The 23,566-nt window shown below is 53.8% G+C and overlaps 1 protein-coding gene across 8 annotated transcripts in view; it reads left to right on the top strand.

The window, feature by feature from the left end:
• The window catches only part of PTPRF (protein tyrosine phosphatase receptor type F), an 83,875-nt gene that overhangs the window by 35,151 nt on the left and 25,158 nt on the right, over positions 1–23,566 (top strand). For all 8 annotated transcript variants that reach the window (XM_084787087.1, XM_084787089.1, XM_084787088.1 and 5 more), the window contains 5 exons: positions 7,046–7,156; positions 16,722–16,991; positions 19,616–20,197; positions 20,414–20,550; positions 20,983–21,127. In XM_084787087.1, coding sequence (XP_084643213.1) covers positions 7,046–7,156; positions 16,722–16,991; positions 19,616–20,197; positions 20,414–20,550; positions 20,983–21,127 — 1,245 coding nt within the window. The remainder of the gene's footprint in view (positions 1–7,045; positions 7,157–16,721; positions 16,992–19,615; positions 20,198–20,413; positions 20,551–20,982; positions 21,128–23,566) is intronic.

Here is a 23,566-nt window from a genome sequence, read left to right as displayed (position 1 = left end):
CTACAGGCCTGACTCCTCCCCGGAATGGCATTGACTGTCTGCGGCAGGCAGCAGTTCTGGGAAGGCCCGCTGTCTCCAGCATTTGTTCATCAAGTATTTATGTAGCGCTTGCTGTGTGCCAGACCCCATGCCACCCCTCCCCTGCCCAGCACTCCACTGGAAGCAGCTCGGGCCTCACCGTGGCCGACAGCCCTTCTTGAGCAAACCCCCCTGCCTTCCCTTGGGCTTGGTCACCCTTGATTTGCCTCTGATTGCCCTGTTGCCCTCGCCTGAAGCGCTGGTTCCTCCAGCCCAGAGCCCTGCCAGCCTCACCTTTGCGCTGACATAGCCTGTCCCGCGGCAGGCGACTCCATCGCTCCTGGTACTTAAGTCGCCACCTCTTTAACTGCACCCATTCTGGTCAGCCCAGCCCAGACATCCTGTGTGAGCTCCAGGTCCCATGTTCAGTGCCTTCTGGATGTCACCCTGTCCTGGACATGCAACGACTTCCTTTATAAACAGCCATATCCAGCTCCCATTGAGCCTTTCTCCGTGAGTGGCGACTCCCCACCCCTAAACCTGAAAGAGACCCAGCATGCCCAATAAGTAAGGAGCCATGCCCTCTTCATGTATCACCAGACGGATCTGAAACTGGTGCCTTCTCCTCATGTTGCCTCTGTCCTCCTGCAGCTGTTGCTACTGGCTGGTCGTTTTCCTCCTAGACCTTGAAAGCCAGTGCTGGACCCGGGCTTATAACCCTCGACCCTGCCTGCATGGTCAGATGTGTGCTCCTGGTCAAGGCACCTGTCGTCCCCCCCCCCCCCCCCCCCCCGTCCTATCAGTATACGCCCTCATTAGTTCTATGGCCTCAATTAAAATAACGTCACGGCTTGCAGAGTTAGCTGCTTTAAGGAAACAGTGACAGTTTGCTGCCTGCTTTATGGCAAAGCTCTGTTCCTGCCTCTTGCCTCTTCCCCACTTGCGAGGAACTGTGCTTGCCCACCTGGCCGTCTGCTCACTTCAGCTTCCTCCACTGGGAGCCTGCACGCAGCTTCCTGCTGCTCCCTCAGGAGCTACCCTGCTTCCTGGTGCCCCCATTTGTCTCCAGCCCTGCTTACCTAGGCTAGATGTAGGAGGACAGATTTGCTTGGCAAGGTGCCCCCTCTCCCAGTACCCTGTTCTCTCTTAAGTCCTCACTGAAAAGTATTTTATTGACCTTTGGGACTTATCACTGAAGATGATATCTACTCCTTTGACCTTTCCTGCCACCAGGAAACTATGACTTAAGGGTCATAGGCTAAAGAGGGCGTGTGTGCCCAGTGCGTGGGGTGGAGCCATGTGGGGACATCCTTTCACAGAGTGGGTTCAGACTCCTGTACACTTGCGTACTTTCAGGGACCCTTGTGGTTTTCACGTCACCAACAGTTTAACAGAGTGCTTTTCTGCCCTTTGTTACCAGTGAGTCTCTTGCAGCCTTTCTGCAGCAGGACAGGCTATGATTATCAGGTCCACTTTCCACAAGTCAAAGGTCACATGTGGAGACTGGGGTCTAGGAGCTCTTCTGGGAGGTGACTTCCGAGTGCCTGGAGCCTGAGGAGGAGTTGCATCCCACCAGAGCGCCACACTTTTGCTCTCCAGATCTCAAGTCCCTCTGGCAGTCCCCACAGTGCCTCCAGCATCTGTGACCTGAGCCGTCACAAATCTGCATAGTATGGCCCCAGAGCAAGGTCTGGCAATGTCCGCTGGTTAGGTGCGCACTCTGCTTGAAGGGCTCTTCCTGCTGCAGCAGTGTGACCCGCTGTCACGGTACCCCTATGAAGTACTTGAGCTTGAGACCTGAGGCAAGCCCAAGAGGAAGGATGGCCTGCTTGGCAGAGGCAGAGCCAGTGGCATCAAGCAGAGATGGTGCCTCTGGCTGCAGGAGGAAGCATTTGGTCCCTCTGATGAGACGCTTGTGGCCCCCTCTCTGCTGGCTGGCCCAGCTCTGACAGGAAGGCCCCTCTACAGCACGCTGCTCTGCCTTTGCCTGGTCTTCCAGAACGGTGCAGTCAGCGTGTGATTACGTTCTGATCTCACTGGCATGAGTCTCCTGGGGAAGCTGGCTCTTGGGGCCCCTCAGGCCAAAATATCTGACTAGTGAAACGGAAAAGGCAAAGTCTCAGTTCAGCAGGAGAAAGAGCAGAGGCCGTAGACTTGGGGCTTCAGTGCCAGGCTGTAGACGCCAGGACCCCTGCCTAACTCCGGCCTAGACCTCAAGAGGTCAGTGGTTGTCAACTTTCTGGTCTTGGTACCTTTAAGGTAGTTTTGTTGATCTAGATTATACCTATTGATGTTTATTGTAGTGGAGATTGAAGATGGAAGACTTTAAATACTTACTAATTCTTAAATAATTTAAAAACAATTAAGTGCTAACATAAATAACATCCTAAAATTTAAAAAAAAGATAATTATATTAGCTAAAACAAAAAATGTTTAGTAAGAGAAACCTCATTGTTAATAGGGAGTTCAGCTGTGGCTGTTCACTCCGTTGATGTATTACACATTGCGTACCCTTCAGGAAATGCCCCTGCACAGCCATGAGAGAAAGCGACCAAATAAGGCCAATAACTCTTACCCTGTTTTTGAAACAGAGTCTTTATGGTATAGCCCTGGCTGGTGTGATCTCATTACAGAGTCCAGCCTGGCCTGGAGCCTGCCACAGTCATCCTGTCTCAGCCTCCCAAGTGCTAAGATCGCAGGCAGACTCCACCACCCCCAGTCTTAGTATTGGTAGGAGCTACTAATTGTGGGTTTTGTTCTAGTGGACCCCCTAAAAGGTTCTCAGTGACCCTCCCCCAACCCGTAGATCTCTGGACCACACTCGGGGAATCTCTATGATAGCTCACTCTCCTCACTCGCTTACACAGCTGCCCCAGCCACCGCCTTTGCCTTTGAGCCTCCACATCTGCTGGAGGCCCATCGAGAAGGCTCTGGGTTAGACCCTGCTGCCTCACATAGAAGCCTCTTAATGTTTCCAGCCCTCCGCTTCCTTGTTTGTGTGTAGAGATGGGTATTTTTCCAAGTATGTGTTGCCAAGTTCAGAGAGACAGGAGCTGGTCTGCGGCCCTGGACACTTCCAGCCCACGCTCCAAAGGAGCCAGCAGGTGAATAGACAAACATGGACCTGGTCTGCTTATAGATTCCTGGCTCCAGTGGTTGAAGTGGGAGTCTTGGAGAGGCACCTATTAGAAGGCAAACCTGCTCGGCCTCATAATAGGCCTGGCTGTGGAAGGCAAGCGCCTGTCCCTCCTGGCTGCTGACCTCAGGGCTCTGAGGCACCAGACATGAAAGGGGTGGGCACTAGCCCTTTGCCTCTCGCTAGACAGGCTGGGGTATTCTGCCTACTTTATGCTAATAGGATCAGGTGGGTTTTACAGTAGCCAGCCACTGGGCTGTGAGCTGACTGAGTCCCACGCCCCACTCCTGGATGCCAGGGCCGCTCTGTGTTTGGGGAGCCCTGATTTGTAGTAATCTTTGTGAGCTCTCCCCTTAACCCTGCCTATTTAAATGCTGGTTTTCCTTTGGTAAATACTCTCCCTGGACTCTTACCAGTGGGATTTGGGGAGTTCTTAGGCTGGGTACTGCCTCTTTTCTTCTTCCCCTCCATCAGTCCAACTAGCAAGGGTCACAGGAGCCCAGTCCTGCCTCCCTGCTCCCTGTTAACACCTCCAGCTTTCTATGTCCTCAGAGCAGTGCCAATGACCCCCAGGGGACATGCTTCACCCACATCCAGCCTGGTGCTTGCTCACACACACTTGAGTCACCCACACTGAGGCCTGGGTTAGACCCTGCTGCCTCACATAGAAGCCTCTTAATGTTTCCAGCCCTCCTTATAGTTCTCCTTATAGTTAAGGCCTTTCCTAGCGTTTTTGTTTTCTCTGCTTTGGCTTTGTGTGGCTTTCCTTCCTTTGTACTAATGTTTCTCTCTGATCTTATTTGCATTCAAATTACCTCGCCAGGTGGTTCACCAATCAGAGGTAAGAATGCTGTCCGTGCATTTTCGCCACACCACACCACGCCACGCCACGCCACTGCTGTCGCCGTTGGTCACCTCCACTCCATCCCGTCTAGTCCGTCACCTCCCCATCCCCATCCCGACCTCTCCAGCCTCTTCATCTCCAGCTCCAGCCCCCACAGTACCACCAGCCACCACACACCTCCACTCTGAGCCATTCCCTCCTGTGGACGCATCCATTACAAGTCTGCATTGTGGAGATACCAGCTGAGACCACCCGGGGTGGCTAACCCTCCTACCCACGCCTTCGGGGCCAGCCCCATGGAAGGGACCCATTTGGCGCCCATAGTGAAGCCTAGCCTGTCCCTAAGGCTGACATGGATGGAGACACTTCCTGTGAGGTTGGGGAGCATATCCAAGCCTTCCCTTTACCCTTGAGAACCTCCCTTTTCTTAGATTGCTACTTGACTTTTCCTTTAGTATTTTGGTCCTATGCTCAAGTAAGGACATCCCTTGCATCTCATTTTAGATGGCAGCAAGGAAATAAATGAACCCCTGCATAACTAGGTCACCTGACCTGTCAGCTTGCAGGCCCCCCCCCCCTTTCAGGCTACCTTCATGCAAAGGGGCGCTGCAACCTGTTGGTGAGAAAGTATAGATTCTGGACCCAAGAGAATCAGGACTCCAGATCAGGGATCAAGTCTGTCTCTTCCTCTTAGAATTGGAGCCAGGACCACCTCCCCTCGGGGCCGTGAGATGCACACGGGAATGGCGATGGAGGTAGACAGTTGGTCCCAGACAGAGTGGTGTCTTCCTGGTTTTATCCCATCATTTTCTCCCCACGTCTGTCAATATCTGTGGGCACGTCTAGACTCTCAGTTCAAGGCTAAAGTGCTCAGGACAGAAGTTGGGGCTGGGAGTGCTTGTGTCCTGTGGGATGTTATTTGTCACCCTGATGGCAGGACTCAGTTCCCCTGCCTTCTGTGCATCGCCCTGCACACTGACTTAGCACGTGCCGACCTGGCTTTCCCTGCTACAGGGTCTGGGCGTCCATGCCAGATTTGGAGACGTCTGTGTGCAAATAAATAACTTAGGGTCCGTACTGGGTCTTGTCCTATTTTGCTTTCTATTGCGGTGATAAACACCATGACCAAAGACAGTTTGGAAAAAAGAGAGTTTATTTGGCCAACATGCCCGAGTACAGTCTGTCGTTGAGGGTGGTCAGGGCAGGATCGGGCAGGAGCAGAGAGACAAACAGTGGAAGAAAGCTACTTGCTGGTTTGCTGTCCATGGCTTGCTCAGCTTGCATTTTAAAACATAGTCCAGGACTACCTGCCCAGAGATGTTGCCGCCCACGGTGAGGTGGGCCTTCCTACATCAACTGTTAACCAAGAAAATGTCCTACAGACGTGTCTACAGGCCCGTCTAATGGGGCTCTTTCTCAGTTAGGGTCCCTCTTCCCACATGATTGTATCTTATGTGAGGTTCTTAGAAATGACTAAACAGCTTAGGTTTCCTGACACGGTTTGAGCTCTTGTCCCAGGGGACCTTCCTCCTTCCGTCAGCTGCAATCCCAGGTACTATTTCCTGTCCTCAGTTTGTGGCACCAGCTACCTGTCTCCACCAAACCTCTCTTGAGCTGACCGTGGGCAGACCCCCTCCCCCCAGCCAGGGCCCGGATCCTCACCTGCCTGAGTGAACATCCACTGCAGTGATGTCCATCCATTCCGTGAACATGCCCCTCTAGCTGCCGGTCAGCGCTGTTCTTGCAGCCACTGTGTACCTGGCTTGTGCTCTGACACCCGTGAGGAGGCTGAGGCCAGGGCCACAGAGAAGCCAGCCGCTTCCCTTCTGGGTTGGTGGCACCCTTTTGTACTCCCACCAGCCCTCGGCCTTCTGGGGTTCACAGCCCCTTCTGCTGCCCTGGGCAGTGATGGTGGGAGGGGAAAGAACTGGGCTTGAAGCTTGGGCCCATAGTGTCCCCTCTTGGGCCTGGGCTGTGAGGACGCAGCTTGAAACTCCCTCTGAGGCTCCTGTCCAGTCCAGTTAGGTAGGGCCTGGCAAGTTCTGTCTGTCCTGTGTGGGCGTGATTGTCAGTCGGCATAGAGGAAGAAGCTCTTTAGAGCTGTTCCAGCTGTTCGTGCAGGAGGTGGTTTTCTGTCAGACTGTGTCCTGTGGGGGTTATTAGCTGTCCGTTGGACTGTCCTGTGTGGGTGTAATTGTCTGTCAAATTGTTCCAGGGAGGGGCATGGTGCTTTGCCCTGTGGGTTTCTCTGTCATAGATAGCTGGCCCAGTATGCTTTCACTAGCAGTTTTCAAGTGTTTATTGCTTTGGGGGTTGGGGGGGGGTGATCGATGCGAGTGATCCTCCGCCTTGGGTTCACTCCCTTGATCTGACAGCACAGGTCCCAAATGCAAGCTTCATCCATCCTCTCAGGGTCGTTTCAACTACCCCCATCCCCAGTCTTGGCTCCTGTCTGTCCGTCTGTGGCCAGAGCAGCCCCTCAGGGCACTGGCCCGAGTGGGAGCTGCAGTCTCCATTAGCCTTCTGAATTATGCAGAAGCCTTGGTGGATCGAAGCACTTTAGCAGGACCAAGCTGAACAAAGTAGCTGGAATGGGTGGGGCTGGCAGGGTCGGGGCAGAGTGGGAGGAGGTGGGAGGAGCGCGGCTGAAGATCCTGGGCCCCTTCTGAGTAGACGATAGTGGCTCAGGCTCTTATCTGATGAGGACATCACCTGTTGAGGAATTCCAGGCCTGTGGGTCTGTAGGCTTTAGGACAAGAACACTGGTAAGTGTGGTTGTGGGTAAACAGGCCTTAGGACTCTCGGACAGTAGTGGGCACTCTGTGGGCAACTCCTGGGTGGAACAGGGTCTGGCCTATAGTAGAGACATCTTGCTCCAAGTTCTTGATTCCTGCTGATTAGAAAGAGCCTCCTGGAAGCCAATACAGGCCCTAGGCTGTGGCCCAAGTGAGCCACTGCAGCTGGGGCTGCCGATGCTGTTGAGGCCTCCATGCTCCAGCCACACTCACCATGGACCGTGACTGACCTCTTCTCTTGTGTCCCCACAGGTGCCTTGCAGATTGAGAGCAGCGAGGAGTCTGACCAAGGCAAGTACGAGTGTGTGGCAACCAACTCGGCAGGCACACGCTACTCGGCCCCTGCGAACCTGTATGTGCGAGGTAAGAACTTGGCCATGCCTGGCTCTGTCACCTTGGAGTCAAGCTTCACTGCCAAGCATGCTGCCTGGAGGAGACCTTGGTGCAGACCCTGGAGGGACTCTGCAAGCCTAGTTCTTCCTTCCCACTTCTCTCTGCAGCAGCACTAGCAGCCGTCATCGCTGTAGCTCCCGCTGGGCAATCTACTAGCAGCCGCCACTACTTGCCTCCGTTCCCTTCAGGCCCTTGGGAAAGCAGACGCTCCCTCTACCCTTTGCCCCTGGGAGCGTTTGTATCTCTTCTAGGTCTTTGCTGCCTGGGCCCAGAGCCCTATGGGAGTCTGGAGCCTTCAGACCAGATACTGCTGTTCGTGTGTGTGTGTGTGTGTGTGTGTGTGTGCGCGTGTGTGTTTTGCACAGATGTGTGCATTTCCGTGTGAATATGCATTCCTGACCTGACTTTTCTCCTACCTATTCCAGCGGGCTGGGCTCTAGGACTCTGGTTCTGAACTTGAGATATAGCAGGGCTCAGGGATGAACCAGATGGACCCTCCTGGGGCAGCCTGCTGTGTTCCGTCACCAGCTCCACCCCTCTTGTTGTGGATAAGGCTGAGGTAGCTGTGAGTACCTTTGGGTGTGTTGCCTTGGGCATTCCTCATTTGGGCCAAAGGGACTGCGTGCTATTTACAGTTAGGCCCACAGCTGAAAGGTCTGGAGACTGTTCTGGTGTGCCTAGCCTCTGTGAGTAGCCCAAGGGAATCAAAGTGGACACCTGTGTGCCCTCCCTGAGATCACATGAGATAGTCTAGAAAATATAGAGCCCGGGCCAGGCCATGGATGTCCTCTATCCACGCTGTCCCTTCACTTAGTTGTCCTACACAGATGGATGCCCTTAAAGGTTAAGTTGCCTGCCCCTGCCTAGGGACCACTGAAGGACAAAGATTCAGCTTTCCTGCACTAGTGACTCCATCATGAGGAACACGAAAGGTTCCTCACCTCTTTTTGAGGATGGTCTTACGTCTCTCCGCCTCATGGAGCCCGAGTGATGGCGGTGGCCTGCTTTACTCTCAGAGCAGTTTGGTAGACTTACTCAAGGCAGAGGAGGCAGCTGCCAGCTGCTTACGGAGGGCCAGCCATGCCCTAGGGCACAAGTTGGATCTGGCGAGGCTGCAGGTGTCAGCCTGTTAGGGGACCAGTCCAGCGCATTGGAGCACTTTGTGTTGGGCTCCTTCTGGGAGCTGGGAAACCCCTGTCACTGCCCACGTTGTCAGGTGTCCTGTATAGCAGTGAAGTGAGGTGGCCCGCTGCCTGTCTTTAGGCATCAAGACAGAGGCCAGGGACCCAAAAGCTTCCTGAAGGCTGAGAAGAGCAGAAACATAGAGAGCACAGACTTACACGTAGGCTGATCCAGGCTTAGTACCTTAACAAAGGTCCAGGACTCTGGAAAGTTCCCTCCGGGATATAAGTAGCTGAAAAGACTGCAGTGACCAGCCTCCTCCTGCCTCCTTCACTTAGGCAGCCCGCCTGTGCGTGGCCATACCAGAGAGAGGAGAATCCAGGCAGAGGCTTCGTAAGCCCCAAGCCAGCTGTTTAGGTATAGTGTTATGGCCCCTTCCCAGGGTAGAGCTGCCAGAGGCGGGACCAAAGCAGGAAAAGATCACCCAGATTCAAAAAGGAGGCCACGGGGCATCCTACCTAGGCACCACAGCCACTCAGCTAGCACTGCCATGCTGGCTGTGGTCCACCCCGGTTGTAGGGCGGTGGTTATCTCTGGAAATGGGCTGAGGTGGCACACAGACCAGGAGATCTTAACTACTTGAAGAAGCATCCCTGCCTCAGAGTCCCCTTGGTCCACACATGATAGGGCTTGAGTATGACCCTCACTGGACCCTGCCTTGTCCCATCTTCTGGGGTAAGCGCCACTTGGAAGAGCTTTGGGAGGTGGGGGACATAGGGGTTCCTTTACCCTTGGCCCTCCCTGTCTAGAGTCTAACATAGCCAACCTCACCCTCCAGGTGCTGCCTCATGTCTAGAGCCCATATATATCTATGCCAGCCCTTTCTGTCTAGGATTTCTGACATAAGAAAATCCCTGTTAAAAAAATAAAAACAAAACAAAAAACAGTAACAACAACAAAATAACAAAAAACAAAAACTGTGCAGTTATGGTTCATGCCTTTAATCCCAGCACTTGGGAGGCAGAGGCAGGCGGGTCACTGTGAGTTTGAGGCCAGCCTGGTCTACAAAGTGAGTCCAGGACAGCCAAGGCTACACAGAGAAACCCTGTCTCCAAAAAAAAAAGAAAAGAAAGAAAGGCTCCTTGGCCCCGCCCATAGTGTCCCCAGTGTTCTTTTTGTACCCAGCAAAGCCCCATCTGCCCCAGGAGTACTCTGGGACAGCCAGCGTCGCGCTAGCCACTAGCTCTGTACTTAGAACTTTGCATGGAAGATAGGCATAGAAGAGCCTGCCCCGTCCTGGTTCCTATCTGCTGGCCTCTTGTCTCCCAACATGGTGCCTTCAAGTCTCCCTTCCATCGTGGTTCCCGTTACGACCCAGAGATAGAATCCCCAACTCTAACCTTAGCACTTGACTGTTGACACTGCAGACTGGACACATCTCTGTTGAGGGCTATTGTTTGCGTAGTAGGATATTTAGAAGCATCTGTAGCCAGCCAGGTGCCAGTAACAACCCTTAGTCAGACCAGTCTAAAGAGCCCCAAATCTCTCCAGACACTGGTGCCCAGAGGAAGTTTGCCCTTGTGGAGAACTCTGTGCAGGATTGCTGCCTCCTAAGGGCTTCTGTCTCCATCCCTAACTTTGGTCTGTGTCTGTGGACTCATCTCCTCAGACTTAGCCTCCCCACACTGTTCCTCTGTTCACCAAACTGTCAGGGCTCTCCCTTCCTCTGTGAGGCCCTGGGGCTGCTACAGCAGAAGGAGCACATAAAGCTCCCAGCGTGCCGCCAGGTGCCCTGGAAGCACACGAGAGTCAGCTGTCTGGGTTTCTGTTGGGATAGCGCTGTGGGACACGCACCGTGCGTTTACATCTGCCTTTGTTCACAGTTGCCCTGCAATTCCGCCCACAGTCTAGCAGGCCCGGGCATGCTGAGCAGACCAGCCTCTTTCTCCAGCACCATCTGACTCCCGCCCTAAGTGACTCACTTTCTCCTTCCATCCACGGTGTCTCTCCTCTGCAGCTCCCAGGCATACAGCTGCCAGGGCCGAGGCGGAACCCCGCCCTTGGCAAAGCCTGGCCTCCCTGTACTAGGACTATCACCCTCCCCGTTCTCTTCCGAGACCTGGCACCTGAGCCTCTGCGGCCTGAAACGAGGGTGTTACCTCCTGGCTTTTCTTTCCACCAGGCATGCAGACGTGCTCCCCACACTGGTGTCTCACAGCATGGGGCTTCCTCATGGTGGTGGGGCTGAGGTGGCCTGTGTGCCTCGGTGGGTTTGTGACCTGGGTGGGCCCTGACCCTAGAGCCCACTGTACCCGGTCTGTCTGACCTGTGAGGGTGTGTGAGGCTTGTAGACTGGCCCACGCGCCACTTACACCCCTACCAGTTCTCCCCTCGCCGTCCCTGGCACCCGCTGGTGGGCCCCAGCCCTGTCCACTGTGTCCCTCCATGAGTCCTGAGTCTTTTGTGAGCGGCGTGGTCCGTGTGCACGTGTGTGCGAGGGGCACAGGAGTCTTGTCTTGTCTCTGTGCTGTGTGGGCAGATGAAGGTTGGCCTGTTTTTACTCTCTCTGTGTTTCTCCTTGTCTTTTTTTTATTCCCTCCTCATCCTCATCGCACTCTGCCATCAACCCAAACTCTCATCTCTCAGATCAGCGAGAAGGTTGGTCTTTTTCACTTCTTATCCATCTACAGTCCGCCCACCGACTGTGCCCGTCAGTTGGGACCAGCGGGCTTGGTCAGCTCCCTCAGGCTCTCTCCAGCCGCGCCTGCCCGCCAGTTGGCCTCTGCTCATCACTGCTTGGGCTGGCTGGCAGGCAGGACCAGGGATGGGTGGGCAGGCCTTCTGCCCTGCATGCTCCTGCTGCTTGACTCCTTCATGTACTGTGTGTCTGCATGTCCCCTTAGCCGGGCTCCGCTGCTGGAGTGGCCACACACGCATGGTGCACGGCACAAAACCGCACCCCATTTTTTTGCACCTGGGACAGGCCAGCTGTCTGTTCCAGGTAGAGTTCGAGCACAGGAATGGTTGTGGGATCTGTGGTCAGAGGGACTGTAAAGGCTGAGGCGCTTGGCATGTACAGGGGCTTGGGGAAGCTTCTTCAGTCTCCCCACCCTTATGTAGGCCAAGCTTGCCTAAGAGAAGCCAGAGCTACAGAAGCCAATAGAAAGAGGCTAATTTAGGAGCTGTCCCCTTGAGATCTTGCAGTACACGGCACAGTCCTGCAGTGTCTGCCCTGTCCTTGAGGCCCACAGAGTCTTACCAGTGCTTGGTGAAGCAGATCGGCCAACCTAAGACTTCAGACCAGCCTTGGTCCGCCTCTCAAGGACCCTGATGACTGTGATTCAAAGCAAGTGGCATCATTTTGGTACACTGAGCAAGTGTCCCATCACTATATCATTTCTGTCCCCTGCCAGGTTCAAACCAAGGTCATCCCTCCAGCCTAGACCCCTCTGCCTGCATTTATTTCTAAGGCAGCCTCTGTACCTTTCTGAAGGTAGAGTGTATATGGCTTGCTAGCCAGCTCACAGCCCTCAGCCCCATGCTGGGCAGTGCCACTGGGCATCCTGATCCAGCATGCTCATACCTGGAGTGACTGAATCATCAGCTATAATTGGCTGGGGCCATGAGTCCAGTCCAGCTCAGCCTTAGATTGGGCGGGGCTTCTTGACACTCCCTGGATCCCCTTGGAGCTAGGCCTCTGCTTCCCAGCCCTGGGCCAGCAAGGGTGGGGGTCCTTATGATCCCAGGGTCAGTAGCTCTGCTGGCCACTGGGCTTTAGGGATCCAAGGAGGAAACATAGCACAGACCCAAGCTGCCAGGTTGCCCTCTGCATCTTGCTCCTCTGTGGTTTTGAGTTTATTCCAGGAGGACAAGGGAGCCCGTCAGGAGGAGGGCAGCAGCCTGGGCTCAGATAGCAGCATTAGCCTCCATCCGTATGCACTCCTGAGCTCTGGGGCATTTCGGTTACACCATTTCGCTGACCGGGCGGATCTGCCAGAGCGGTCAGAAAACAGTCATCAGCAGACATCCCAGTCCGCAGCCACTCCCCTCACCCCTTCACCCACCTTCTACATCCTTTGTCCTTCCCCGCCACCCCCAACCCTGTGGTCCCACCAAAAATAAGCGCATACACAAATATTTAACAGGATGGAGAAATGAGTTTCTAAATATTCCGGGGGGATTTGCCGGGCTGGTAATTTGTTTGGTGCTGATAATTGCATCTTACATTTTTCTAGCTTTACTTAAAACTGTGTGCCGGGTGTGCCAGCATTTAATTACTGCTCTGCGGCAGCCACAAGGTTATTTATTAAAGAGTTATTTTATCTTGATACAGTGGATCCTGCCCCTTATCCCCTCCTTAATGTTGTGTTATTTTCATCAGAGAAATTTCCGCAAGTGAATGCAGATTGCGGGGCTACCTCCCCCTGCGATTAGGCTGTCACTCCACTGAATGCTGATGCCTCTGGGCGCCGCACCGCCCTATTATAGGGGGTTGTCAGCGCAAATAATTAGACTTAAAAGTTACAGCTGAAATATAATCCAGAAATGGCAGGGCCCTGTTTTGGAAATTGTCTATAAAATGTCAGCACTAAGGATGCACAGGGAACGGTAATAGACCGGCATTGTTGGAGCCTGAGATTAGACCCTAAGTGCATTTTTCCCAGCTCCAGTTTTTCCTTCCCTGCTGTTGCTTCTGTCAATAGACCGAGTCCAGGGTGAGTCCTGTTCCCTTTGCTTGTAGCGGCAGGGGGAGGGTGGTGCAGATGTTGTGTCAGGGCATCAACTATTTCCAGCTGTTGGTACAGGGGTAGCTGTCCGGCCAGATGTAGGGCACAGGGCCTCGCTGGTATGTGGGGCACTCTGTTGCCCCTTACCCCCACACTGTTCTCTGTGAATGTGATGACCTGAGCTCTAGGAAACTGCCTTCTTGGAATCTTTGCCCATGGCTGGAACCTAGTGACCTTATAGGAAGGAAGTTGTCAGTGGCACACCTGGGGCCTGATACTGACCTCACATTTGTCCGCAGCCCCTAGAGTTCTCCCTATCACTTATATCTTTGAGGGAAAATAAAAGCCCTTCTTAGTATCTTTTCCCCTAGGGCCTCAGTTTCCTGACAGTGGCTAGAGGTGAAGGCTTTCAAAGGAGTGGCCCAAAGCATTAGCCTGGCCCCCCAGCCTGATCCATGAGGTCTCTGCGGGCTCTGAAAACACAGTTTGCCAGGGACTGACTATCCTGGGGTAAATGTTGGTACATGTTTAGATATGGTCCCCAGGGTTATTCCTCCTGCAGCAGCGCTGGACTCTGACACTCAGTGGCCCCTTCTTCTGTTAGAGCTCCACCATTAGCTAGAGCCATCTGGCCTTGACCTTTCCCCTGGCGTAAATGTCAAAGTCCCATCTGGAGCTCCGTCTTACGCCAGCCCTAAAGCTCTTCCCCATAGCCTCCTGGGGTATCCTTCAGCCCTGTCAACCATGGCTTTCAAAGATGTGAGCTTTTGCCACACAGACCTAATCTTACTGTGCTTATAAAGGCAGATGCTCAAGAGTGGCTTCCCATTGGACATGATGTGCACACCTTTAATCCCAGCACTCAGAAGACAGAGGCAGGTGGATCTCTGAGTTTGAGGCCAGCCTGGTCTACAGAGTGAGCTCTAAGACAGCCAGGGCCACACAGAAAAACTCTATCATGAAAAACAAAACAAAGAAACAAGACACATGATAAAGGGGCTGGAGAGATGGCTTAGCCGGGTAGGGAGGGGGTTAAGCACCAGCTCTTGAAGAGGACCAGGCTCAGTTCCCAGCACCCACCTGGTGGCTTACAACCATCTGTAGCTGCAGTTACAGCGTCTCCAACACCATCTTCTGGCCTCCGTGGGCTCCAGCATACATGCGCTACACATACGCTTGTGCAAGCTTACATGCACATACACATAAAATAAAAATAAAAATGTTTAGGGCTAGAAAGTTGGCTCAGTAATTAAGAGCACTTGTTCTTGCAATGGGCCCAGGTTCAGTTCCCCGTTACCCACATGGGAGCTCAGCACCTCCTTGTGCATCATACGTGCATGTGGTGCAAAACACCCGTACACCCAAAATAGAATCATTAAATAAATAAATAATAAAATAAAATTTTGCTGGGCAGTGGTGGTGTACGCCTTTAATTCCATAACTTGGGAGCCAGAGGCAGATGGATTTCTGAGTTTGAGGACAGCCTGGTCTACAGAGCAGGTTCCAGGGTAGCCAGGACTACACAGAGATAGATAGAGACACAGACAGACCAGACAGATAAACAGACACATAGATAGATAAATAAATACACGCATACGTACGTACATACATACATACATACATACGTACATACATAGTTGAAAAGAGGCTGATGATAGAAGCCCACTTACCATAGTATAAGCAATGCAGTCTGTTATGTTATGGAACTGGGAAGTTTGGAAGTAGATTTGATGGGGCAGGCATGGAGCCAGGTCTTTAGTGTGGCCAGGTCGTTGTCGTTACCTCTTACTGTTGCTCCCTTGTCCTGGAGTGGGTCTCCCAAGCTTCAGCTGCCCCTGAAAAGTGTGTTACTGCTCTCATGTCGTGCAAACATTGAAAGGTTGTTTCTTACTAGCCAGATCTAGATCACACACTCTGTGTGCCAAGCATGGAGAGATAGCTCCCCTAGAGAAAATGAAAAGGGAATTGGAAATGTTGCTCAGTGGTAGAGTACAAAACCTGAATTCAACCCTAGCACTCTGATTGGGGGGGGGGGGCAGGGAGAATGAGGATGCTGCTTCTGCATGAAGGCAGAACTCTGGATGTGTGCAATACACTCCTAATAAACACCTGACATGAGTGTGGCCGAACAGACCAGGTGTGCTAGCCTTTCACGGGGGCTCACTTGGGGCTGCCAGGATAGTGAATCCACTGGTGGGACTTGGTGAAACCGACGTACAAAGTGTGGAAGCTGGTTCTACCCAAAGTCTTATAGGCTGGCCCTGGAGCGTCGGGAGCCACGCAGAAACTTGTTCCTTGGGAGAGTGCCAGTTGTCTGTGGAGAGTGGGAGTGGGGTACAATGAGAGACAGCCAGCGTGGAGCTACTCGAGTGACCGCAGAAGGAGTGGTAGTTTAGATGTTCCTAGTGGCAGTTACCTATGTGTGTGGCCTTTGACAATGCAGTACCAGCTAGCTCCGTAGCCTGGTAACTTTTACTAAGTGTCTCAGCGCTGAGCTTCAGTTTGACCCCTGGGAACTGAGGTGACGTTGGACCTGGTGGTCTTTCCGGAGCTTCCACCTCTGCTTCTGTGACCTGCTGCTGTGTGTGAGATGCTTCTCATGTGGGACCATGGGTCTTCTGCATGTCTGGGCTCCCCAGCAAGAGTCCTCAGAGACCCACCCGTGCTCTTGTTGTGTGCCCTCAGGTCACTTAGGCTTGCTGCCTGTCCTCCCTGACCCTTTGTGAAAGGGTGACTACGTAGGGTATCTATGGGCCTCTGCCAGCAGCTGCATGGCCTGTCTGCATGCCAAGCATGCCTATGTGTGGCTAGGTCTTGTTCACCTTACCCTCTCTGCATGCTCTGAATGTCCCTGCCAAGCTTGCAACTTCAGGTTGGTTCCAGGCTGTACCCTGGACTGAGAAGCCCAGGACAGCTTCTGGCCAGGGGAGTCCAAGGCCGGGGGTCGTGGCCAGGCACAGCCACCCTCCTCCTTGGGACCTTTACTCACTGGTGCACATCATGTTATTGCCATCCTCATGCCCATCCTGCCCGCGGACCACGTCCCTGGCCCGCCCGACCCCTTGTCCCTGGACTAGCCCTCCTAAGAGGCCATCCACGGTGTGGGTCCCAGCCCGACCTTACGCACAGCCGTGGCCCAGCAGGTGGTTGCGCCATTTCCTCTTCTCTCCTGGGGCCATGGCCTAAGAGATGGAGGCACAGACTCCAGGGAAGGTGGCCGTGTTGTTACTGAGGTGACTGATCCTTTGCCCTGCCCCAGCCATGCTCGGACGACCTGGATTTCTTTCTTTGGTGTCTCAACTGGTCCCTCTGGAGACACCGGAGGAAAGGAGTCAGGAGCAAGCAAGAGTGGTCACTGGCAGACCACCTGGACTGTGGCCCTAATCAGGCCTGGCTCTTGCACTAAGTCCTGTGTGACCTTGGTTGAGCGTCCAGGGCCGTAAGCTGGGAGCTTGGTTGTGCAAATTCTCATCAAGAGGCGTTCCAGATGGTCCCTGAGCACAGGGACTATTTCTAGTCCCAAAGTGAGGTGGGAAGTGGTGAGCCAGGCCCTGGGGACGCCACTCCTCCAGTCTCTGAGCATGGGCTTGCCTCTGAGAGAGGCTTCTTTGATGAAGGGCCCCTGCCCTTCTGCCTCCCCATGTGTCCTGCCCAGCCTGTGAGTGCCTCTCTCCCTCCTCCCACAGTGCGCCGCGTGGCTCCTCGTTTCTCCATCCCTCCCATCAGCCAGGAGGTGATGCCAGGTGGCAGCGTGAATCTGACGTGTGTGGCAGTGGGTGCGCCCATGCCGTATGTGAAGTGGATGCTGGGTGCCGAAGAGCTCACCAAAGAGGATGAGATGCCGGTTGGCCGCAACGTCCTGGAGCTCAGCAATGTCGTGCGATCTGCCAACTACACCTGTGTGGCCATCTCTTCATTAGGCATGATAGAGGCCACAGCCCAGGTCACAGTAAAAGGTAAGTGCGCCGGGTGCCTCAGCCAGCCGATGTCCTCCTCTGTTTGCGGGGCTTTACTCAGGCCTGGGGCAGGTAAATGGGTGCTGGCTGATAGGGGAGCAGGCAGAGCTGAAGGATTGCCACCGTCGCCTCTTACGGTGCCCCTGGCTCTGGACAGGTCCTCTCACTAGCTGGTATTGGGTTTCCAGGTGCCAGGCATCGGTGCCAGGCAATAGTTGACTTTGCTCCTTAGGGAGGTCGTAGGGCAGATGCTCTTATTATCCCTGTTTTACAAGCGAGCGATTCAAATATATCTTCTACCCAGGCTCACGCTGAAGTAAACAGCAGAGCGGAGACTCAGCCTTGGTGGTCTGAGCTCACAACCCTCTCCCTGCAACCACTATTTAACAGCAACTCCTTGCCCTGAACAGCCTCCCAGTGAGAAGGGTGTGTTGGTAGCCAGGGCAGAGGGAGGGTTCTGGGGACCTCTGGGGCACAGGCAAATATAACATTAATATTTATGATTTTTAAAAATTAATTTTCAAAGATTTATTCAGTTTATTTGTGAATGTTTTGCCTACATATGTGTGTATGTGTGTGCTTTAGGGCCTGGGAGGCCAGAAGAGAACATCAGATCACCCGGAAGTGGAGTGTGCAGATGCTTGTGAGCCATCATGTGGGTGCTGGGAATTGAACAATTGAACAAGAACAAGTGTTCTTAACCACTGAGCCATCTCTCCAGCCCAACATATAAACTGTTGTTTTTGGTTCAGAGGTTTTTTGTTTTGTTTTGTTTTTTATTGAGACAAGGTCTTGAATGTTATCTTGGAATTCACTATGTAGACCATGCTGGCCTCAAACTCACAGAGCTCTCCTGAGAGACGAGATTAAAGGCCTATGCCACCATGCTGGCCAGATATCTAGTATTTAAGTGTCAGACCCTGCCATCCGTTCTTGTCTGTCTTTGACCCATCCCTTACTCTGAAACTTGAGTAGGTTTTTGCTCGTTTGTTTTTTCAGGGAGTCTGGGGTGCGTTGGTGCCAACTCTGTTGCCCTGGAGAACTATTGTAGACCAGGCTGGCCTTGAACTCACAGAGATCCTTCTGCCTCAGTCTCCCAAGTACTGGGATTAAAGATATGTTCACTTAACTTGGCTGGGTTTTTGAGGTTTTGTTTTATTTTTATTTTTATTTTTAGATTCAAACTAAGAGCTGGGACACAGCTAAATTGGTAGAGCATTTACCATGTTTGAGGCCCTAGATCCAACCCCAAGTACTGCAAAAAGCAAAGCAGGATGTAAGCCAGGATCATGTCACTCCACTTGGTCCACCTTGGGTGCTAGGTTCCTTAGGATAGTGCCCAGGACCTCACACTCCCCTGAGAGCGACACTGCTGGCCGTATGCTCTGTCCTTGCATGAAAGCAGCGGTAGCTTTCAGGAGCTCACGCTGAGTCACCCAGGAACATCAGCTGGCCCCCCCCCTCAGTACCTGCCAGCACACAGGTGCATACTGCTCTAGTCCCCGCCTCAGCACCTGCCAGCACACAGGTGCATACTGCTCTAGTCCCCCCCTCAGCACCTGCCAGCACACAGGTGCATACTGCTCTAGTCCCCCCCCCTCAGCACCTGCCAGCACACAGGTGCATACTGCTCTAGTCCCCCCTCAGCACCTGCCAGCACACAGGTGCATACTGCTCTAGTCCCCTCACTTGCTCCCTGTCCGCTGTCAGGGTCAGGGGCTCAGCCTGTCCCTTCAGGCCTCAGCGCTGTGTGTCTTCTCCTGTTCACCCCATCCAAGGAGAAGCCGTGGGTTTTTTTTTTCTTACTGTCCTTGTACACAATCACCATGAATTCATTTGTTGATTATTTCCCCAAAGTATAAATTCCAGAAAGCAAGGATGTGACCTCGAGCCGTTGTGGCACGGAAGTGGTGCCTGGTATTTAGTAGTCAGTCCTCGTGGAGCGAGCGTGGGCCTGGGATTTTACCACCTTCATTTTGAGCCAAGTCATGGGGTGTACTGGGCCTAACAGCTTCATGGCTCTTTCTGAACTCTTAAGGCCAATTCCTTGGGAGATAATTGCACATGTGTGTGCTCACACACTGTTACACAGACTTGGTACAGGTGAGTGTAAGTGAGCAACAGGCAGGTCTCAGCTGGGCGTGGTGGCGCACGCCTTTTAATCCCAGCACTTGGGAGGCAGAGGCAGGTGGATCTCTGAATTCGAGGCCAGCCTGGTCTACAAAGCGAGTCCAGGACAGCCAGAGCTATTACACAGAGAAATCCTGTCTTGAAACACCTCCACCCCCATCCCCACCAAAAAAACAAAAACAAAAAAACAACCAGGTCTCTGCCTGGTCCAGGTGTGTGGACTGTGTGGGCCCGGGTCTGTTGTTGGATGAAGCACATGTACTAATGTGATGATGCGTCAATGTGGATGGTCCCAAGGGTAATGTGTTACGTACTGAAGGGCTCACGGCTCTTGGGACCACCAATAGACCTGCTGCAGTGACTCAGTCCCAGTAGCTGCCTTTTCTTAAGGTGGGTCTCGGGTGTCAACCACACTCAGGTGGCCATACCTCGTGTTTGGATGATGTCTTGGCTTGTCCTCGGGGTCACCATGTACAACCATTCTTTCTCCTCAGCTCTGCCAAAGCCTCCTATTGATCTTGTGGTGACAGAGACAACCGCCACCAGTGTTACCCTGACATGGGACTCTGGAAATACCGAGCCTGTGTCCTTCTATGGCATCCAGTATCGCGCAGCTGGCACAGATAGCCCCTTCCAGGAAGTGGATGGTGTGGCCAGCACCCGATACAGTATTGGTGGCCTCAGTCCTTTTTCGGAATATGCCTTCCGTGTGTTGGCTGTTAACAGCATTGGGCGAGGGCCACCCAGTGAGGCGGTGCGTGCACGCACGGGTGAGCAGGCACCCTCCAGCCCTCCACGCCGTGTGCAGGCCCGCATGCTAAGCGCCAGCACCATGCTGGTGCAGTGGGAACCACCTGAAGAGCCCAACGGCCTGGTACGGGGATACCGCGTCTATTACACTCCAGACTCTCGACGCCCTTTGAGCGCCTGGCATAAGCACAACACTGACGCAGGACTTCTTACCACCGTGGGCAGCCTGCTACCTGGCATCACCTACAGCCTTCGTGTGCTTGCCTTCACTGCCGTGGGCGATGGCCCACCCAGCCCCACCATCCAAGTCAAGACGCAGCAGGGAGGTAGGTAGGGGCTGCGTTCCGGCTGGACAGCTGACAACAGAGGCCTGGGCACAGTCCCTCCTGTTTCCTCAGGCTATGAAACCTGGAGCATGGGGAGGGCGAGGGTGCCACACTGCACAGATGTGTGCTCACCGGGGATGCAGGCCAAGCTAGTGAGAGCTTGGCCCCCTCTCACTGGGCCCGTGAAGCTGACGGTGCGTGGGGTGGGCATTGCAGTGCCTGCACAGCCTGCAGACTTCCAGGCCACAGCTGAGTCGGACAGCAGGATCCAGCTCTCGTGGCTGCTGCCTCCGCAGGAGCGGATCGTCAAGTATGAGCTGGTGTACTGGGCAGCAGAGGATGAAGGCCAGCAGGTGAGCGCGAGGCTGGGAAGGGTGGACGGAGGCTATCCCCCAGTCCCTGGTGGTCTGTGATGGGTACGCCTAGACAGGCTACAGGCCCTGGGTTTCCCCTGCAGCTTTGTGGTTCTGTAGTCTGCACCACTCCTGTGCTAAAGGCAAAGCTTCTAAGGCCTACCTTTGTTCTCTTGGGTTCGTGGCCCGTGTGATATTGTCCTCGCCCTGAAGTTTCCCTTGGGGCCATAGATTCCCTGATGGCCTTTGTGATCTTTGAGTTGGCATGAGTCAAGCCATGCATTTTTTTGTGAGGCCTGTGTGACTGTGTGGGGCGGGGCTATCACAGAACCACAGTGGGTCCCCTGCCAGCTGCTAGCAGCCCATGTGGGGAATAACCTCTGAGTGGCCTTTGAGATCTGAGCAGTCAATAAGTGCTCTCTGCTCTTCCAGCACAAGGTGACCTTCGACCCCACCTCCTCCTACACTCTAGAGGACCTGAAGGCTGACACACTGTACCACTTCCAGCTGGCGGCCCGCTCAGATGTGGGGGTGGGCGTCTTCACTCCCACCATAGAGGCCCGTACAGCACAGTCCAGTAAGTGTCCGCTAAGGCCACACTTGCCACATGTGGGTTGGGACACCACACACAGCCATACACCCTTCCCCTTTAAGCAGGTGGGTGGTCAGTATGGACTCTTGCTGAGTTCAGTATTGGACTCCGGTCTGGGCTCTTTGAGTCTGGACCCCAAGAAAGGGACAGGTAAGTGCCCAGCTAGTCTGTGTCCGGGCAGCGGTTGCCTTCTCTGTCCCCTGCCCAGCCTTCTGACCCTCTCTTACCCCTGTGACCCTTACACCCCACACAGGTAAGTTGTATGTGACTGTGACTCATCTTTATCCTCTAGCCCTCCCCTGCCATCCACAGATCATGGCACTGATTTGGTGGCCTGCCGTGTTCCGGACATGCCTGGGTGCCTGTCTGCCCTCCCCATGGTCCCACATCCCATCGCCCACATCCCCTTCTTCATACCCCACCATGGTGATTCCTTGGGAGCTACGTACTCTCTCTGAGGCCCGTGAGCTCAGGGACAGGTCCATGAGAATGTGGCTGTGTGTGTGGGACCACTTGGCTTATATGACAACATGACTATTGGTAGATCCACGGGGAGTTCGTGTGAACGCCTGGCCTGTAGCACCTAAGTATGTCAGGGTGTCCTGGTGTGACCGTGTCTGTCTGACTCTGTAGTTCTCTAGCTCTGCCGAGGAAAGTGGTGGGTTATGGAAGTGTGAGTGCAGCCTGGTGTAGTGTGACGTGAGACTGTGTGCACAAAGACTGCCTGACTTTATAGTCATAAATTTATTCTAGAAGCATCAGCAAGTGCTCTTGCTGGGGGGCCAGACCTGACATGCTCTAGGTCTGGTAGTATGTCGGAAGGCAAGGCCTCTATCCGTAGGGCCCCTGCAGTGGACTGAGGCATACAGTGTGCCTGTAATTACCCAAATGAGCTTCTAATTAAACTTGTGCAGAGTGAGATGGGAAGGTGGAGAGATGGCGGTACAGGAAACACTGTTGGTCAGAGGTCAAAGAGCTAGAACGTTTCACCTAGGCTGAAGCAAGCGTGGAAACTAACTAGGTAAAAGGAACAGGGAGCATGGTGGCTCTAGACAGGGACTCTGTGGACTGTTGTTCCCAGAGCAGCCATCTAAGCTCCAGCAGTCAGGACTAAAGATCAGGCATAGCTCTGCCAGCCCTGAAGATGGTCAGGTGACCCAGGATGCAGAGATCACTTAGATGCCTTTTCAGTGCACCAGGCAAGCAGTTGGCTTGGCTGATGTGGTAGTGGTGGGTTTCGAGTTACCTAGGATGCGGACTGGCCAGGACCCGGTGATGGATTGAAAGTGAGGGGCACCTAGGCGTGGTGGCGCATGCCTTTAATCCCAGCACTCAGGAGGCAGAGGCAGGCAGATTGCTGTGAGTTCAAGGTCAGCCTGGTCTATAAAGTGAGTCCAGGACAGCCAAGGCTACACAGAGAAATCCTGCCTCGAAAAACTAAGAAGAAAGAAAGAAAGAAAGAAAGAAAGAAAGGCAGTAGGACGGGGATGTGGAGGTGGAGCTTGTCTCAGGTGGGAGGCTCTGAAAGAGCACTCGGCCCCCAGGACAGGAAGTCAGCAGTAACCTGGTTTCAGACACCCACATCCAAGACACTGTGCCTGTCAGTGTAGACACATGGAGGTGTAGCAGGGCCTGAGCCAGGCGGGGCAAAACAGAGAGGGCGCGAAGTCTAGGGCTAGGGAAGTTTACAGAGGTGGACCTGAAGCTGCCCCTGAGTGTTGCAAGGAACTGGATGTAGTGAGAAAGAGGGCTCGGGGGAGATGCGTGCTAGCTTGGTGGGGGCTGTGGAAGGTGAGGGAGTAAGCCAGCAAGCTTACATGTCATCCAGAAGCTGGCTGCAAGAGGACCGCTGTACCTGGAGGGCCTGTGGCGTTGAGGTGCATCCAAGTGCTGTTGTGAGAGTCAAGAGGGCAAAGCCAGAAGTGGAAGGAGAGGGACAGCTGGCAAAGTCTCTGGAGGTACAAGGAAGAGGGCAGCGTGTGGGTCATAAAGAGCTAGGCCTTGGACACCACTCTTGAGGGAATACAGGAAGAAATGGAGCTTCTGTTGGAAGGCGGCAGCAAGCTCCTATGCCTATAGGCAAAGGGAGCTGGAGGCCTGGGAGCTGTGCGGATTTATTGCATTATTTGTAAAGTGGCAGAGTGAGCAAGATAGAGTAGACCTCGGCAGGGAGCCCAGGGAGCCCCCTGGAGCTGCAGCTTCTCTGCTTGTCTCTGCGCTGCTTTATTCATTACCTAGTAGGGTCAAGGGATGGTGGGAAACTGAGGAGCTGGGGGGATGACTCCACAGGTAAGAGAGCTTGCTGCATAATCATGAGGATCTGAGTTCAAATCCTCAGCACCCACATACAAAGTAGGGTATGGCCACATCCACAGCTTTAACACTGACAGTGTGGGGAGGCTGAGACAGCTGCTGCTGCTCTCT

The sequence above is a fragment of the Acomys minous genome (genome assembly GCF_964271855.1).
Source record: "Acomys minous genome assembly, chromosome: 6".
NCBI lineage: Eukaryota > Metazoa > Chordata > Mammalia > Rodentia > Muridae > Acomys > Acomys minous.
Note: the sequence above shows the minus strand (reverse complement) of the source record. Positions and strands in the feature narration are given on the sequence as shown.